The 18981-nt window shown below is 43.6% G+C and overlaps 1 protein-coding gene across 3 annotated transcripts in view; it reads left to right on the top strand.

Moving 5' to 3' along the window:
- The window catches only part of CREB5 (cAMP responsive element binding protein 5), a 622793-nt gene that overhangs the window by 587955 nt on the left and 15857 nt on the right, over positions 1 to 18981 (top strand). For all 3 annotated transcript variants that reach the window (XM_069729919.1, XM_069729920.1, XM_069729921.1), the window contains one exon: positions 15359 to 15467. In XM_069729919.1, coding sequence (XP_069586020.1) covers positions 15359 to 15467 — 109 coding nt within the window. The remainder of the gene's footprint in view (positions 1 to 15358; positions 15468 to 18981) is intronic.

Genomic DNA, 18981 nt, shown 5'->3' on the forward strand with positions numbered 1-18981 from the left:
AACAAACTTGGGCTGGCTGTAGGCACTTTTAAATTGGTTCCAGGGGTACACGGGCAGCAGTGGTCTGGTCAGTGGAAGTCTAGTGGAAGGAGTGACCGCAGACAGGCTTCCAAGGCCTAACATAACAAACTTGGGCTGGCTGTAGGCACTTTTAAATTGGTTCCAGGGGTACACGGGCAGCAGTGGTCTGGTCAGTGGAAGTCTAGTGGAAGGAGTGACCGCAGACAGGCTTCGAAGGCCTAACATAACAAAATTGGGCTGGCTGTAGGCACTTTAAATTGGTTCCAGGGGTACATGGGCAGCAGTGTATGGTCAGTGGAAGTCTAGTGGAAGGAGTGACGGCAGACAGTCTTCGAAGGCCTAACATAACAAAATTGGGCTGACTGTAGGCACTTTTAAATTGGTTCCAGGGTAACACGGCCAGCAGTGGCCTGGTCAGTGTAGTAGTTGTAGAAAGAAGGGACCGCAGACAGGCTTCGAAGGCCTAACATAACAAAAATGTCAAAACAATGGTATTGTCAGTGCCAGGCATTGAAGGATGTCAGCGGCTAGACTACACATTGGTGAAGCTGTGAGAGATAATTTTGCTAGTGGTAGAGCACTGTTTGAGCTGGGGGGGGGAACTGTCTTGTGGCCGGCGGTACAGGCACAGGGCCCCTCATATTACAACGGTGTGTCTGACGTTGGGTGCGCACCACCACCGCCAGAGACACTTTATTGTACTATGAGGGACCCAGTGGCAGTGCCGTCGACCAAAAGCGGCCACACCCACCTCTTCAGACAAACAGCACTCTCAAGGGTCCAAGCGCAAAGTGGCGATAGCACGGCCCCGTGTGGGGAGTTTGGCCATTTCGTGAGGTGGAAACATGTCGTATGCTGGACAATCAGGTGAAGAAAATTACGAGATTGGAAAAGTCATTCAGAATAGTCCACAGGCAAGACCTTTTCATAGGAAAGCTAGGTGTCAGCCGGGCAGGGTGGGGCAAAAGATTTTGAAATCCAGTTGTGGTTCATTTTAATGAAGGTTAGATCATCTACATTTTGGGTAGCCAGACGAGTCCTTTTTTCTGTTAGTATTGAACCTGCAGCACTGAATACTCTTTCTGATAGGACACTAGCTGCCGGGCAAGCAAGCTCCTGCAATGCATATTCTGCCAATTCTGGCCAGGTGTCTAATTTGGATGCCCAGTAATCAAATGGGAATGACGGTTGAGGGAGAACGTCGATAAGGGATGAAAAATAGTTTGTAACCATACTGGACAAATGTTGTCTCCTGTCACTTTGAATTGATGCTGCAGTACCTGTCCTGTCTGCGGTCATAGAAAAATCACTCCACAACCTGGTCAGAAAACCCCTCTGTCCAACGCCACTTCTGATTTCTGCCCCTCTAACACCTCTGGTCTGCTGGCCCCTGGAGCTCGTGTGAGAACGATCATGGGCGCTGTGTGCAGGGAATGCCAGAAGCAAACGGTCAACAAGAGTTGATTGTTTTGTTGCTAATATTAGTTCCAAGTTCTCATGTGGCATAATATTTTGCAATTTGCCTTTATAGCGAGGATCAAGGAGGCAGGCCAACCAGTAATCGTCATCGTTCATCATTTTTGTAATGCGTGTGTCCCTTTTGAGGATACGCAAGGCATAATCCGCCATGTGGGCCAAAGTTCCCGTTGTCAAATCTGCGGTTGTGCTTGGTTGAGGGGCAGTTGCAGGCAAATCTACGTCACTTGTGTCCCTCAAAAAACCAGAACCCGGCCTTGCCACGCCACCAATTTCCCGTGCCCCCGGGAAAGCTTCCTCATTAAAAATATACTCATCCCCATCATCCTCCTCATCCTCCACCTCCTCTTCGCCCGGTACCTCGTCATGTACACTGCCCTGACCAGACAATCGCTGACTGTCATCAAGGCTTTCCTCTTCCTCTGGTGCAGACGCCTGATCCTTTATGTGCGTCAAACTTTGCATCAGCAGACGCATTAGGGGGATGCTCATGCTTATTATGGCGTTGTCTGCACTAACCAGCCGTGTGCATTCCTCAAAACACTGAAGGACTTGACACATGTCTTGAATCTTCGACCACTGCACACCTGACAACTCCATGTCTGCCATCCTACTGCCTGCCCGTGTATGTGTATCCTCCCACAAAAACATAACAGCCCGCCTCTGTTCGCACAGTCTCTGAAGCATGTGCAGTGTTGAGTTCCACCTTGTTGCAACGTCTATGATTAGGCGATGCTGGGGAAGGTTCAAAGAACGCTGATAGGTCTGCATACGGCTGGAGTGTACAGGCGAACGGCGGATATGTGCGCAAAGTCCACGCACTTTGAGGAGCAGGTCGGATAACCCCGGATAACTTTTCAGGAAGCACTGCACCACCAGGTTTAAGGTGTGAGCCAGGCAAGGAATGTGTTTCAGTTGGGAAAGGGAGATGGCAGCCATGAAATTCCTTCCGTTATCACTCACTACCTTGCCTGCCTCAAGATCTACAGTGCCCAGCCACGACTGCGTTTCTTGCTGCAAGAACTCGGACAGAACTTCTGCGGTGTGTCTATTGTCGCCCAAACACTTCATAGCCAATACAGCCTGCTGACGTATGCCAGTAGCTGCCCCATAATGGGAGACCTGGTGTGCAACAGTGGCAGGTGCGGATGGAGTGTTTGTGCGACTGCGGTCTGTGGACGAGCTCTTGCTTCTGCAGGAGGACGAGGAGGAGGAGGAGGAGGGGGTGCGAACGGCTACAGACAACTGTTTACTAGACCGTGGGCTAGGCAGAACTGTCCCAAACTTGCTGTCCCCTGTGGACCCTGAATCCACCACATTTACCCAGTGTGCCGTGATGGACACGTAACGTCCCTGGCCATGCCTACTGGTCCATGCATCTGTTGTCAGGTGCACCTTTGTGCTCACAGATTGCCTGAGTGCATGGACGATGCGCTCTTTAACATGCTGGTGGAGGGCTGGGATGGCTTTTCTGGAAAAAAAGTGTCGACTACGTAGTCCATCAGGTCTTTGAAAGCTTCGCTTTCAACTAACCGGTAGGGCATCATCTCTAACGAGATTAGTCTAGCTATGTGGGCGTTCAAACCCTGTGTACGCGGATGCGAGGCTAAGTATTTCCTTTTTCTAACCATAGTCTCATGTAGGGTGAGCTGGACTGGAGAGCTGGAGATCGTGGAACTAGCGGGGGTGCCGGTGGACATGGCAGACTGAGAGACGGTGGGAGATGGTATTGTTGCCGCCGGTGCCCTAGATGCAGTGTTTCCTACTACGAAACTGGTGATTCCCTGACCCTGACTGCTTTGGCCTGGCAAAGATACCTGCACAGATACAGCAGGTGGTGCGCTAAATGGTGGTCCTACACTGCCGGAAGGGATGTTGCGTTGATGACTAGCTTCATTGGCCGAGGGTGCAACAACCTTAAGGGACGTTTGGTAGTTAGTCCAAGCTTTCAAATGCATGGTGGTTAAATGTCTATGCATGCAACTAGTATTGAGACTTTTCAGATTCTGACCTCTGCTTAAGGAAGTAGAACATTTTTGACAGATGACTTTGCGCTGATCAATTGGATGTTGTTTAAAAAAATGCCAGACTGCACTCTTTCTAGCATCGGATACCTTTTCAGGCATTGCAGACTGAGCTTTAACCGGATGGCCACGCTGTCCTCCACCAGGTTTTGGCTTTGCCACGCGTTTTGGGCAAGATACGGGCCCGGCAGATGGAACCTGTGGCGATGTTGATGCCTGCTGCGGCCCCTCCTCCTCCTCTGCTTCAGAACTGCTGCCGCCTGCACCCTGTTCCCCCAATGGCTGCCAATCGGGGTCAAGAACTGGGTCATCTAATAACTCTTCTTGTACCTCCTGCGCAACTTCGTCTGTGTCACCGTGTCGTTCGGTGGTATAGCGTTCGTGATGGGGCAACATAGTCTCATCAGGGTCTGATTCTTGATCAGCACCCTGCGAGGGCAATGTTGTGGTCTGAGTCAAAGGACCAGCATAGTAGTCTGGCTGTGGCTGTGCGTCAGTGCACTCCATGTCAGATTCAATTTGTAATGGGCATGGACTGTTAACTGCTTCACTTTCTAAGCCAGGGACGGTATGTGTAAAGAGCTCCATGGAGTAACCCGTTGTGTCGCCTGCTGCATTCTTCTCTGTTGTTGTTTTTGCTGAAGAGGACAAGGAAGTGACTTGTCCCTGACCGTGAACATCCACTAACGACGCGCTGCTTTTACTTTTACCAGTTTCACGAGATGAGGCAAAAGAGCTAGAGGCTGAGTCAGCAAGATAAGCCAAAACTTGCTCTTGCTGCTCCGGCTTTAAAAGCGGTTTTCCTAATCCCAGAAAAGGGAGCGTTCGAGGCCTTGTGTAGCCGGACGACGAACCTGGCTCCACAGCTCCAGACTTAGGTGCAATATTTTTTCCCCCACGACCACCTGATGCTCCACCACTACCACTACCCTCATTACCAGCTGACAATGAACGCCCCCGGCCACGACCTCTTCCACTAGACTTCCTCATTGTTTTAAAAACGTAACCAAACTAACGTTATTTGTTGCAGTCACACAACTTACACGGTGAGCTATAACTTCAGTATGATTTAGCTACCCCTTTACAGGTTGGTGAGACCACAGCGAAAATCAGGCCCAATGTTACACACTCTTTTTTTGGTGGCTGCAAATTAGAGAGATGCCCCACACGCAGGACTGTCACTGAAGCACAAATGTTAATATTAATGTCACACTATTATTTTTTTTTTATTTTTATTTTTTTCAGGAACACTTTAGAAACCCCCCAAAAAAAAAAAAATAGATTTTTGCAGGGAGAATTTAGAAAACAAATGTAACAAACTATATGCTTTCTATGGGCCACTGAGTGAGAGATGACGCACACAGGAATCAGGAGTGGCACACAAGCCCAGAGGCCAATATTTTTCTACCAATGATTGATGGAGTTATTTTCTCTGGTAGATTTTGGAACCCAAATCAAGGAAAAAAAATGTAGGCTTTCTATGGACCACAATTGGAGAGAGAGAGAGAGAGAGAGATGGCACACCCAGGAGTCAAGACTGGCACACAAGCAGAAAGGCCAATATTAATCTCCCACTGTTTTTTTTTTTTGTTTTTTTTTTTGTTTTTTTTCAGGGAGACTTTAGAAAAAAAAATAATAAAAAAAATATGATTTTATCAGGAAGAATTTAGAAACCAAATAAAATAAAATGATTTTTTCAGGGAGAATTTATAAAACAAATAAAAACAAAAATAGGCGTTCTATGGCCCACTGACTGAGAGATGACGCACACAGGAGTCAGGAGTGGCACACAAACCCAGAGGCCAATATTTTTCTACCAATGATTGATGGAGTTATTTTCTCTGGTAGATTTTGGAACCCAAATCAAGGAAAAAAAATGTAGGCTTTCTATGGACCACAATTGGAGAGAGAGAGAGAGAGAGATGGCACACCCAGGAGTCAAGACTGGCACACAAGCAGAAAGGCCAATATTAATCTCCCACTGTTTTTTTGGTTGTTTTTTTTTTTTTTTGTTCAGGGAGACTTTAGAAATAAAAATAATAAAAAAAATATGATTTTATCAGGAAGAATTTAGAAACCAAATAAAATAAAATGATTTTTTCAGGGAGAATTTAGAAAACAAATAAAACCAAAAATAGGCGTTCTATGGCCCACTGACTGAGAGATGACGCACACAGGAGTCAGGAGTGGCACACAAACCCAGAGGCCAATATTTTTCTACCAATGATTGATGTAGTTATTTTCTCTGGTAGATTTTAGAACCCAAATCAAGGAAAAAAAATATAGGCTTTCTATGGACCACAATTGGAGAGAGAGAGAGAGAGAGAGAGAGAGAGAGAGATGGCACACCCAGGAGTCAAGACTGGCACACAAGCAGAAAGGCCAATATTAATCTCCCACTGTTTTTTTGGTTGTTTTTTTTTTTTTTTTTTTCAGGGAGACTTTAGAAATAAAAATAATAAAAAAAATATGATTTTATCAGGAAGAATTTAGAAACCAAATAAAATAAAATGATTTTTTCAGGGAGAATTTAGAAAACAAATAAAACCAAAAATAGGCGTTCTATGGCCCACTGACTGAGAGAGAGAGAGAGAGATGGAACGCTTAGTACTGGCACACAAGCCCAAAGGGCAATATTAATCTCCCTTTTTTTTTCCAGGGAGAATTTCTAAAACCCAAAAAAAAAATAAAATAGGCTTTCTATGGCCCACTATTTGTGAGAGAGATGGGACGCTCAGGACTGGCACAGATGGCACGCTCAGGACTGGCACAGAAGCCCAGAGGCCAATATTAATCTCCCTTTTTTTCTGGGAGAATTTATAAAACCAAAAAAATATTTAAATAGGCTTTCTATGGCCCACTATTTGTGAGAGAGATGGCACGCTCAGGACTGGCACAGATGGCACGCTCACAACTGGCACACAAGCCCAGAGGCCAATATTAATCTCCCTTTTTTCAGGGAGAATTTCTAAAACCCAAAAAAAAAATAAAATAGGCTTTCTATGGCCCACTATTTGTGAGAGAGATGGGACGCTCAGGACTGGCACAGATGGCACGCTCAGGACTGGCACAGAAGCCCAGAGGCCAATATTAATCTCCCTTTTTTTCTGGGAGAATTTATAAAACCAAAAAAATATTTAAATAGGCTTTCTATGGCCCACTATTTGTGAGAGAGATGGCACGCTCAGGACTGGCACAGATGGCACGCTCACAACTGGCACACAAGCCCAGAGGCCAATATTAATCTCCCTTTTTTCAGGGAAAATTGATAAAACAAAAAAAAAAATTAAATAGGCTTTCTATGGCCCACTATTTGTGAGAGAGATGGCACGCTCAGGGCTGGCACAGATGGCACGCTCAGGACTGGCACACAAGCCCAGAGGCCAATATTAATCTCCCTTTTTTTCAGGGAGAATTTATAAAACCAAAAAAAAAAATAAATAGGCTTTCTATGGCCCACTATTTGTGAGAGAGATGGCACGCCTAGGGCTGGCACAGATGGCACGCTCAGGACTGGCACACAAGCCCAGAGGCCAATATTAATCTCCCTTTTTTTCAGGGAGAATTTATAAAACCCCAAAAAAAATAAAATAGGCTTTCTATGGCCCACTATTTGTGAGAGAGATGGCACACTCAGGACTGGCACACAAGCCCAAAGGCCAATATTAATCTCCCACTGTATTTTTATCAGGGAGAATTTATACACCCCACAAAAAAAAATACAGAAAAATGAAAAGGCTTTCTATGGCCCACTATGTGAGAGAGATGGCACACACAGGGATGGCACTCTAGCAGAAATGCCAAATTGCCAATCTTAATCTCCCACCAAAAAAAAAAAAAAAAAAAAAACAGGGAATGTCCTACAATTACTATCTCCCTGCCTGCAGTAATCTCAGCCAGGTATGGCAGGCAGCTACTATCTCCCTGCCTGCAGTAATCTCAGCCAGGTATGGCAGGCAGCAATAAGGAGTGGACTGATGCACAAATGAAATAAAAAGTGTGGACAAACAAAAAAGATAGCTGTGCAGAAAGGAAGGAACAAGAGGATTTGTGCTTTGAAAAAAGCAGTTGGTTTGCACAGCGGCGTACACACAGCAATGCAGCTATCAGGGAGCCTTCTAGGGCAGCCCAATGAGCTACAGCGCTGAGGGGAAAAAAAAAAAAAAAAAAACTTCCACTGTCCCTGCACACCGAGGGTGGTGTTGGACAGTGCAAATCGCTGCAGCACAAGCGGTTTTGTGGTTAATGGACCCTGCCTAACGCTATCCCTGCTTCTGACAAAGCGGCAGCAACCTCTCCCTAAGCTCAGATCAGCAGCAGTAAGATGGCGGTCGGCGGGAACGCCTCTTTATAGCCCCTGTGACGTCGCAGACAGCAAGCCAATCACTGCAATGCCCTTCTCTAAGATGGTGGGGACCAGGACCTATGTCATCACGCTGCCCACACTCTGCGTTTACCTTCATTGGCTGAGAAATGGCGCTTTTCGCGTCATTGAAACGCGACTTTGGCGCGAAAGTCGCGTACCGCATGGCCGACCCCGCACAGGGGTCGGATCGGGTTTCATGAAACCCCGACTTAGCCAAAAGTCGGCGACTTTTGAAAATGTTCGACCCGTTTCGCTCAACCCTACTCTTGGCATTCTCTTGATGAGCTTCTTGGGATTTTGGGATAGATATGACATTTTAATTGATTGCTACAGCTTTTTTTTGGCATTGAAGTGACCAATAGAAGTAATTTTGGCATTTTTGAATGTTTACAGTTAATACAAATTCGGTTAATCTTTAAAATATTTTAATAGATCGGACTTTTCTGAACATGGCTATACCATAACTGTGTTTTTTTAATTTGTTATTATCTTTGTTTTTAATGGGGAAAACAATTGGTGATTTAAACTTTTTATATTTTTTTTCATATTCTAACATTCTTTTACTTTTCACTGTATTAATGAATCCCCTTAGGTGACTTGGAGCTGCAAAAGTCTGATTGCTTGTGCTATATACAGCAATACCACAGTATTGGTTCATATAGTAAAAATCACGGTCTCCTTTGAAGCCCGGCCACAGGGAGTTCCATAATAACAAGCACATAGGTCTTCAACAGGCCCTCAGCTGTCATAACTATCTATCGGTGCCCCCCCACAATCACGTCAGGGGCATGCCAATAGGCACATAGAATGATGAGCCCCCATGGCATCGCACTGTTAAGAGTTTGACAATGGCATTAACAGTTTACCGGAGGCAGATGTTAGATAGGATGAGATACTGCCATTACCTGCCCACATACTCTGAGAAATTCTAATATGGCGCTTCTTGACCGGCCTTTTTGTAGTCTGTGATATTTTATAGCCTTGGGCTAATATCAGACTCGTACTTCCTGGTCTTTTCAGATGTCACTTACAGGAAAGATATAGATCTTAGTACCATGTTAGCCAGTAGATAGAAAAATATTTAGAATTGAGAGTCCACAGTGGTTGATACCTTTTAATGGCTAACTGAAAAGATGGTAACAAATTGCAAGCTTTCGAGACTATACAGGTCTCTTCATCAGGCAAAGACTAAAAGAAATTCTGAAGAATGTTTATCACCCACGGTAATTCTGCTTCATGTCACCTGTCTTATCCATGGTTTTCCCTTTTTTTTCTGTGCTCTGTTGTGCATAAATATGTGATTCTTCAGAATTTGTTTTAGTCTTTGCCTGATGAAGAGACGTATGTAGTCTCGAAAGCTTGCAATTTGTTACCATCTTTTCAGTTAGCCATTAAAAGGTATAAACCACTGAGGACTCTCAATTCTAAATATTTTTCAGATGTCACTTAGTCACAGCATTTCTCTCTGATCCTATTAATTTACACAGAAATATTTCACGCCCATGCTCTGATTTTGGCAAAGATATGGTAATGGTAGGTGAGGAGGTGAGCTGCGACATTACCTAATCTGAACTGTAAATCCTATGTCATCTATTGTATTTATAAGCATTACCTTTTTAAGTAGTCCTGAAATGTAATTTGAATAGAACTGTTGTTTTAGTCTAGTATTTCAGTGGTTAGTGTGAAAATTACAAGATTTCCGAATTATTTACCAAAAAAATACACTTATCAAAAAACCTTTTTGAAGCAAAGTCAAGATAACACATTTATTTTAAAAAACGATGAGAAAATATTTTTTTGTAGTTTTATTTATTAAATTACCATATTTTCCGGCATATAAGACGACTGGGCATACAAGACGACCCTCCAACATTTCCAGTTAAAATATAAAATCTTCTTAAAAGTCAGGGGTCTTCTTATATGCCATGTGTCGTCTTATAGGGCGGGTGACTAATGTGCCTTATGGGGGGAGGGGTCCCGATGATGAAGAGAGGGGGCGTCTCACAGGAAAGTGTGAGTGGTGTATCCCCCATTACCTCATTGTGGCAGCGTGGGGTCTCTGTTCTGGGGAGCGGCGGCTCCTCTTTGTTCCATGTGGGTGCTCTGTGCTGTGGGGCTGCGGATCTTCATGCAGCGTCAGGGCTCTGTGCTGTGGAGTGGCGGCGGCGGATCTTCGTGCAGCGTCAGGGCTCCGCTGGCATTTCCTCAAAGCCCGAAGGCAGCGGCAGCTCCATTGCTGCGATGCGGTGGCCTCCGGGAAAATGGCCGCTGGGGGCGGCGCATGCTCAGATTCAGATCTTGTCTCCCGAGATCTCGGGATGAAATCTGAATCTGAGCATGCGCCACCCTCAGCGGGCCATTTTCCTGGAGGCCACTGCATCACAGCAATGGAGCTGCCAGTGCCTCTGGGCTTTGAGGAAATGCCAGCGGAGCCCCGACACTACACGAAGATCCGCCGCTGCCTCTTACCAGCACAGAAACCCCACGCTGCCACAATGAGGTAATAGGGGGATACTCCACTCACACTTTCCTGTGAGACGCCCCCTCTCTTAGTCATCAGGACCACTCCCCCCACCCACCATATGCACATTGGTCTGCACCCGGCATATAAGACGACTCCCAACTTTTAAGATGATTTTCAGGGGTTAAAAGGTTGTCTTATACGCTGGAAAATACATACATTCAATGATCTGAGGCAAGAGATTCTATTTGGGTTTTTAAAATTAGGCTATGCTTATTTATATTTTATTGCTTTTGTACAATTTTCACAAGATGAACTAACTATTTTGAACAAGTTAGTAGTATTAAAGCTACGACTTTTTATTTCAAATGATGGGGCATTAAAATTTGAGTTGTCTGATCCTTCTAACCCCTGATATATGAGAGACGCCCATACTAATATGATAGTCAGCTAGACAAAATTAATGGGTCCAGATGACTGTGCCCTCATGTGTACTGCGACCTCTAGGTAGAAATGTAAACCAGAAGGAATTATTCACTCTCAACTCCATCTTTCGCCCTGACTTTTAGATACTGTGGATATCTTCTTCATAGCGACGTGTAGCATCAACAGAAGACTGCATGTTGGAGACTTAATATCAATTCATAGAATAGGATGGTGCACGCAAGGTCGGCACAGAAAAGAGCCATAAAGGAATTTAGCTGTGAGAACACAGTAATAGAATAATCATGCAGGCACAATTTAGTGAGCAATAGTGTAAGATTTAGCCAGCCATTAAATATACACATATGCCCAATTACAATGAGCTTGGTCTTAATTCTCAAGTTGGCACATTTGTAGATGTTTTGCTTTTTTCTCAAGGGCTGCAGAGTCACAGTTTACCTGAAGGTTAAAAACACATACTCTGGATAGAGTTATATCAACAGCATGCTTCAGGCAGATATAGTATCTTCACTTCTTTTGATTCTGAGTAGTTAAAGGTGAAAGGTTAAAAGCATTAACCATTGCCATATGCACCTGCAAAATGTCTGCATTAAACCACATGACACCACTTACTAATGCAAAAACAGTCTGCCAAGTGGATGAGAATAGATTGGAAATCATTTTTTACCTGTAGCCCAACCTAGGATCTACTATGTCATGCTCGAGAAGCTTCGTTCCCCTGAAAAAGCCAGAAATGGTGAAACATGTTGCAGAGGCAGCTGGTCAAATATTTTAATAAGCAGTAGACTGTAGTGGCAAACTACAAACATTGTTAGCGGTCCGCAGCCACATTATGAAAATATGATAAATTAATAGTAAGCAATAAGTCCAGAGGACTTTATATTAGTTGTGGTTTTCCCTGGTGGAAACAATAGGTGTTAGCTGATTGTACTAAATTCATTGAGCTAATTGTACTAAATCCGCTGTATCAACATAGTATCACAGTGGACTGCAATCAGCAAAAAAGAGTTAAGGTACTGTCACACTAGACGATATCGCTAGCGATCCGTGACGTTGCAGCGTCCTCGCTAGCGATATCGTCCAGTGTGACAGGCAGCAGCGATCAGGCCCCTGCTGGGAGATCGCTGGTCGGGGAAGAAAGTCCAGAACTTTATTTCGTCGCTGGACTCCCCGCAGACATCGCTGAATCGGCGTGTGTGACACCGATTCAGCGATGTCTTCACTGGTAACCAGGGTAAACATCGGGTAACTAAGCGCAGGGCCGCGCTTAGTAACCCGCTGTTTACCCTGGTTACCAGCGTAAAAAAACAAACAGTACATACTTACATTCAGCTGTCTGTCCCTTGCCGTCTGGTTCCTGCCTTGACTGCTGGCCGTAGTGAAAGCAGAGCACAGCCACAGCGGTGAGTCACCGCTGTGTGACTCACCGCTGTGCTGTGCTTTCACTTTCACTTTACGGCCAGCAGTCAGTGCAGGGACCAGACGGCAAGGGACAGACAGCTGAATGTAAGTATGTACTGTTTGTTTTTTTACGCTGGTAACCAGGGTAAACATCGGGTTACTAAGCGCGGCCCTGCGCTTAGTTACCTGATGTTTACCCTGGTTACCGGGGACCTCGGGATCGTTGGTCGCTGGAGAGCTGTCTGTGTGACAGCTCTCCAGCGACCAAACAGCGACGCTGCAGCGATCCGGATCGTTGTCGGTATCGCTGCAGCGTCGCTAAGTGTGACGGTACCTTTAGTAGGACTTGATCCCCATACATCTAGGTGGTGTCAATCGTTACTAATCGTCCTTAAATGAGGGACATGACTCCCATAAGGTTTCCCTAACGGCTCCATATAGGGACCACAGAAATGGAAATCTATTAACAGTTTCATCATCATCAAAATCACTGACACTGTGATTTTAAATGAGCACTCTTTAATAAGTAGATGGAAATAAAAGTTATATTTTAATTTTCTAGAATCTTTAGTTAGGTACTGATTCAGACACAGCAGGCGTGGAAGTAGATACTGATTCAGATACAGCAGGTTTAGAGGTAGGGACTGATTCAGACACAGCAGGTGTGGAAGTAGATACTGATTCAGACACTGCTGGTTTAGAAATAGGTCCTGGTTCAGATACAAGAGGTACAGGAATAGATCCTGGTTCAGGCACACGAGGTTCAGGAATAGTTTCTGGTTCAGACACGATGTTCAGAAATAGTTCCTGGTTCAGATACAAGAGGTACAGGAATAGATCCTGGTTCAGGCACACGAGGTTCAGGAATAGTTTCTGGTTCAGACACGATGTTCAGAAATAGGTCCTGGTTCAGATACAAGAGGTACAGGAATAGATCCTGGTTCAGGCACACGAGGTTCAGGAATAGTTTCTGGTTCAGACACGATGTTCAGGAATAGGTCCTGGTTCAGATACAAGAGGTACAGGAATAGATCCTGGTTCAGGCACACGAGGTTCAGGAATAGCTTCTGGTTCAGACACGATGTTCAGGAATACTTCCTGGTTCAGATACAAGAGGTACAGGAATAGATCCTGGTTCAGACACACGAGGTTCAGGAATAGCTTCTGGTTCAGACACGATGTTCAGGAATACTTCCTGGTTCAGATACAAGAGGTACAGGAATAGATCCTGGTTCAGGCACACGAGGTTCAGGAATAGTTTCTGGTTCAGATACGATGTTCAGGAATAGGTCCTGGTTCAGATACAAGAGGTACAGGAATAGATCCTGGTTCAGGCACACGAGGTTCAGGAATAGCTTCTGGTTCAGACACGATGTTCAGGAATAGGTCCTGGTTCAGATACAAGAGGTACAGGAATAGATCCTGGTTCAGACACACGAGGTTCAGGAATAGCTTCTGGTTCAGGCACAACAGGTACAGTAATAGGTCCTGGTTCAGAAACCACAGGTTTAGGAATAGATCGTGGTTTAGACACAAAAGGTTAAGGAATAGATCCTGTTTCAGACACAAACAGATTCAGAGATAGGTACTGTTTCAGACACAACAGTTTCAGGGTTCAGGTCCAGGCCAGACAAGCCCAGGGAAAACAAGTATCAATAAAACAAGATCAGATACAAAGTACAGGTTCAGGGTTCAAACCAAGGGAAGGTTTGGGTACAGAAAAGACCTGACAACAGACTTAGCTGCTGAAAGACAAGCTAGACACTAAAGTTCTAGATATTGAACGGGCACCTTCCTATCGGAGATGATGCCTTAAATACCAGATGCCTCCCAGCTATTGCCTGGGGAAATTTCAGTACATGTACTACCCCTTTAAAAAGCAGAAAGCGTGCTCACTTACTAGGCAAGCTGCCTGGAGATCTGTGAGGCGTACGTGGCATGGGGACATGAGCGCTATGACGAATGCCTGCAACAAGAGCGCAACCGGGAGGGTAAGCATGTCCGCTTCCCTGCCGAGGAGAGGAGGAGTTATGCAGGGACGCTGACATTACATACTATAAGCTTAACATGGTGATGATCTTCACCGGTAGCTGAACATTGTAAAATGATGCTCAGATCTGGGCTGCAACCAACAAAGACAACTGCAATAATCCAATCTGGGTTGTCTCTGATCCTTTTCGTTGTGCAGGAGCTTGGCTGTATGATCCCAGATAGATCCCAATAACTGTTGAAATACCAGTGACAGATATATTCATTGCAGGGCAGGACCAAACTCCAGCTAGCACCTAATATATACTACTGAAGGATATTTCACTTTCCTTAGGCCATATTCAGTCACTCAAGATCATGTAATTAGTTATGCACAGGTTTTTTTTTCTTGTTATTTAACAGTTAAAAAAAATAAGCTGAGTATTTTATGTCATTCACATACAACTTAAAAAATGGTGCAGACTGCAGAATAATAGATCTGCTGCAAAAATCCACAAAAGCAGCTTGTTCAGTATTGCTGCGGATCCCACAAAAATAAGCTGCAAAATTAGACTGACTGAATACAATAAGCTTAATAAACGTGTGCATCCACTGCATTTCAGTAGCACTACTCCATGTGCAGATTTGCAGGTCCTCCACCGTAAAATGTGAATAATTTATGGCATAAGTAGTACATTTTATGTTCTGTATAATGCCAGTCCCCCTATTATATCACTTCCATTTGAAAAATAATGGTGAGAACTGTATGAAAACTACAAGTTACAAATTTTGGCACCATTATTCTGGGACAAAGTCTATGATACATTTTACCCATAGTCTTAAAGGGTTTCTGAAATTAGAATAATCTGTCCGTGGATTGTGTTTGTTATTTTTAGGCCGGGGTCACACTTGCGAGTGCAATGCGAGAAACACACGTGAGTCTCTCGCCTCAATACCCGGCACTGCCGCCGGCACTCGGGACCGGAGCGTGTAGCTACATGTATTTCTATGCAGCTGAACGCTCCAGTCCCGAGTGCTGGCGGCAGTGTCGGGTATTGAGGCGAGAGACTCACGTGTGTTTCTCTCATTGCACTGGCAAGTGTGACCCCGACCTTACATTTATAGTTGCCCTGAGCAAGTCAGGAAAGGAAACACTTTTTACTGTTTTTGAGTAATTCTTGCTTTGTTATTTTCCAGAATGAGGTGTCCATGTTGAAAAACGAGGTAGCACAACTGAAACAGCTATTGCTAACACATAAAGACTGTCCTATAACTGCCATGCAGAAAGAATCACAAGGATACTTGAGTAAGTACTGGATTATATTATATCTGCAGAGCATTTTCCAGTTATTGACTGTGTCCATGCCTAGAAAACTGGCATGTTCCATAATATCACAGAGGTATCAGAAATATGAGGCTCCCTATGGAGCATCATACAACTGCACATGAAATTGTGTACATCATCAGAGGATGCTGCGTGTCAATGTAACGGCTCCATACATCTAGAACAGATCCCTAACTCCAATCTAATAAACTCCCAATGCCGCCTTAATATTAACCAAAACCTTTAATATGTGAATAACTCCTAGCTTTAACAGAAATCAAATCTAATTCCAAGCCACTGACTTATATTATAGATATATAGTTTAATATACATGGTGGGGCACTTATAAGGATACACCTAAATAAAATGGGAATGGTTGGTGATATCAACTTCCTGTTTGTGGCACATTAGTGTATGGGAAGGGGAAAATGTTTCAAGATGGGTGGTGACCATGGCAGCCATTTTGGATCCAACTTTATTTTTTCCAAATGCTGCACATCTTGTATCGTAAGGCAGTTGTCTATGCTGTGAAGATACGAGATGTGCAGCATCTGAAATAAAGGATACTGGAAGCCTGTGCTAGCATTTCTTCTACGGTGTTGCTATCAGTGTGTCAAGAGTGAGAGAAGAGGGTTGCATTGACAATCCAACACAACGGGCAGCACTTTGAACATATTTTATAGCGGTCATAAACTTGTCAATGACTCATGAAAGAATAAAGTTGCGTTAAAACCAAGCACACCATTGTTTTTCTTGTGAAATTCTCACTAAGTTTCATGTGTCACATGACCCTCTTCCCATTGAAAAAAATAAAGTTGAATCCAAAATGGCCATCTTCAAAATGGCCTCCATGGTCACCACCCATCTTGAAAAGTTTTCCCCCTCTCATATACTAATGTGCCACAAACAGGAAATTGATATCCCCATCCATTCCCATTTTATTTAGGTGTATCCATATAAATGGCCCACCCTGTATATAGATATAGGCCGCAAGTAATGTCTAGTCCAATGTATAATAAAATATTTTCCTATGACCAGTAACCTCTGCTGTGTCTGCAGTACATGTTTTTCATATACTCTCAGAAAATTACTGGCAGTAACTTTGGTGCACGCAAATGGTGATATAGGAAGCATTAATTCTGTGGATTGCATGTGGTATACAATATTTCCATAATAGCGCAAGGTGATGGGATAATACTGCAATCTGCAAAAATAAATGTTACTTAGATAAACTGTGCCTCTACCTCAAATACTGCATGCTATTGCCTTCTCCAATTCTAACAGGGTAATTAAAGCGCATTTCACAAAGCAGAGGGGATCTTAATTTGTAACCTGCAATGTGCTCCTAATACCAAAATATGGCCTGGGATATTGCAATTACTTAGTGCAAAGCTTAAAGTATTACCGCTTAATGCAAATCAGCATTTAAAGATTTCTACTATTATTACTGTAGGATGCTAATACAGCTGATAATGTGTCATCCAGTGCTTGAGTAATGTGTATGTCCATCTTTGAACACCACTTTAAACTTTTTCAAATCTACATCTAAATTTGAGTAACTTTGTAAAAATATTACATTACTTAAATGGTCTGTCCATAATTTGATACAGGGTCTGCCTTTTTTCAAGATCAGCAACCCGTCAGTTTTTGGATTGTGTGCGATATTGCAGCTCTTTTCCTATGAATCTGTCACCTTGTTTATGCTTTTCAATCTGTATGCATCATAGAGATAGAGACCTTGATTACAGTGCTCTGTCACTTACTGGGATTCTTGCTGTAATTTTGATATTGTCCCATTTTTATCTGCTGAAGCTCTGCTAGTCCTTTCAATGGTGAGCTTTGTCTTAGCATGCCCACTAAACGTATTGACAGCAGAAAGCTGCCAATCAATAGTGGGGGATGGAGATACCTAGAGCTCACGAATATTGAGGACTAAATAACATGAGATTATCATTGCGAGAACAATACAAAAGAACACAAGGGGAACAACATAGGAGTATGACACACATGTGCAATTATAGCAATGTAAAGAGAAGCCTAAAAAATAAGATTGTGTCATACTACAATCTATGTGGGATGGTAATGACTAAAGCCCAGACAGTCGGTAATCAATAATGAAGGAAAAGGAGGGGAACTGACCATAAAGTCCAGAATACGCACGAGTAACAAAAAAATAAACAACCTTCGTCATGGTCAACGCCGAAACTATGAAGAAGGTCAGTTGGGTGTCCCCTGATTCTTCTATTGTATCGAGTACAGTTCACACTATTTTGTTATTACACCTTGCTGATAATTAATATTACTGTACACAGAATATGTCTGAATTCTTGATCATCTATATGCCTTAAAGGGGTTGTCTACTACTTGGACAATCGCTTCTTGATCTAAATGTTTGGCCCCAATAATCTAAAAAACCTATACTCGCCTCCCGTGCTGGTGCCGTTTCAGCTACTTTCCTGTTTGTCTAATAAAGCTTATACTTTGTATTATTTGTGCATATTCTGAACTTTATAGTCGGTTCCTCTCCTTTTCCTACATTGAGAGGACAAGCAGAACTGAAACAGATAAAAGTGTATTATTTCAAAACTACAGCAAGAAGCCCAGTAAGACCACAGTGGTGGAATCAATTTATGTCCCTAATATATGCTGATCTCAGATGAGGCAGCTACATTCTTTTGGCAAATTCTCTTTCATGAAACAGGGATGGACTGCAATACTAGATATAACTCATGACAAAGGTAATTATTCTAATGCTCTACAGCACTTCAATGAGATAGTAATGCACTGTTTTTACAAATGAGCCCAACATTTTATGTATATACGATTTCTATATACTGTATAATGTGGAACAATGTTCAATGTTGGACATACTCTTTACATTATAACCTAGTATTGGATTGGCAGTGCACAATCCTTCCTTTGCCATCTCTGAAATTCAGAAGTACTCCTCCAGGTTGATCAGGAAACATATCGGGAGTCATGTATACAAATGTCATTGACACTGATGCTTCTGTCAAGATGTTGATTAAAATTCTGGTAAATGCAAAACTCTCCAGAAAGTAATGCAACATTTCATAACTAGTACTACCTCCAAATTCTGAACTGGAGAAGATTCTATATAACAGATCCAGTAATTATTGGTGCAAATAACTGGCATAACTGTTTGGATGCTTTCACACTGCGCCTTGCCCCACATTCATTCGACCTATCACAGCTTACATTCGAAAATCACTCGCAAAACAGGATTTGGGTTTATGCGCTGATGGAGCCATTGACTATAATGGTGCTGACTTAGTCAACGTGTGCTTTGACGGGCATAATTTTCGGGCATGTACGGTTACTGGAGGTGGACACTCAGACGCAGTCTACTACATCTGAGTGTCCCCCTCCAGTAGGCATACACTCTCAAAAATTATGCAGGACAGAGCACATATTGACTCCATAATAGTCAATGGTCCTCTTGGTGCATCCCTCTGAATCCTGTTTTGTGGGGGGT

This window comes from Ranitomeya imitator, chromosome 6 (assembly GCF_032444005.1).
Source record: "Ranitomeya imitator isolate aRanImi1 chromosome 6, aRanImi1.pri, whole genome shotgun sequence".
NCBI classification, from domain to species: domain Eukaryota; kingdom Metazoa; phylum Chordata; class Amphibia; order Anura; family Dendrobatidae; genus Ranitomeya; species Ranitomeya imitator.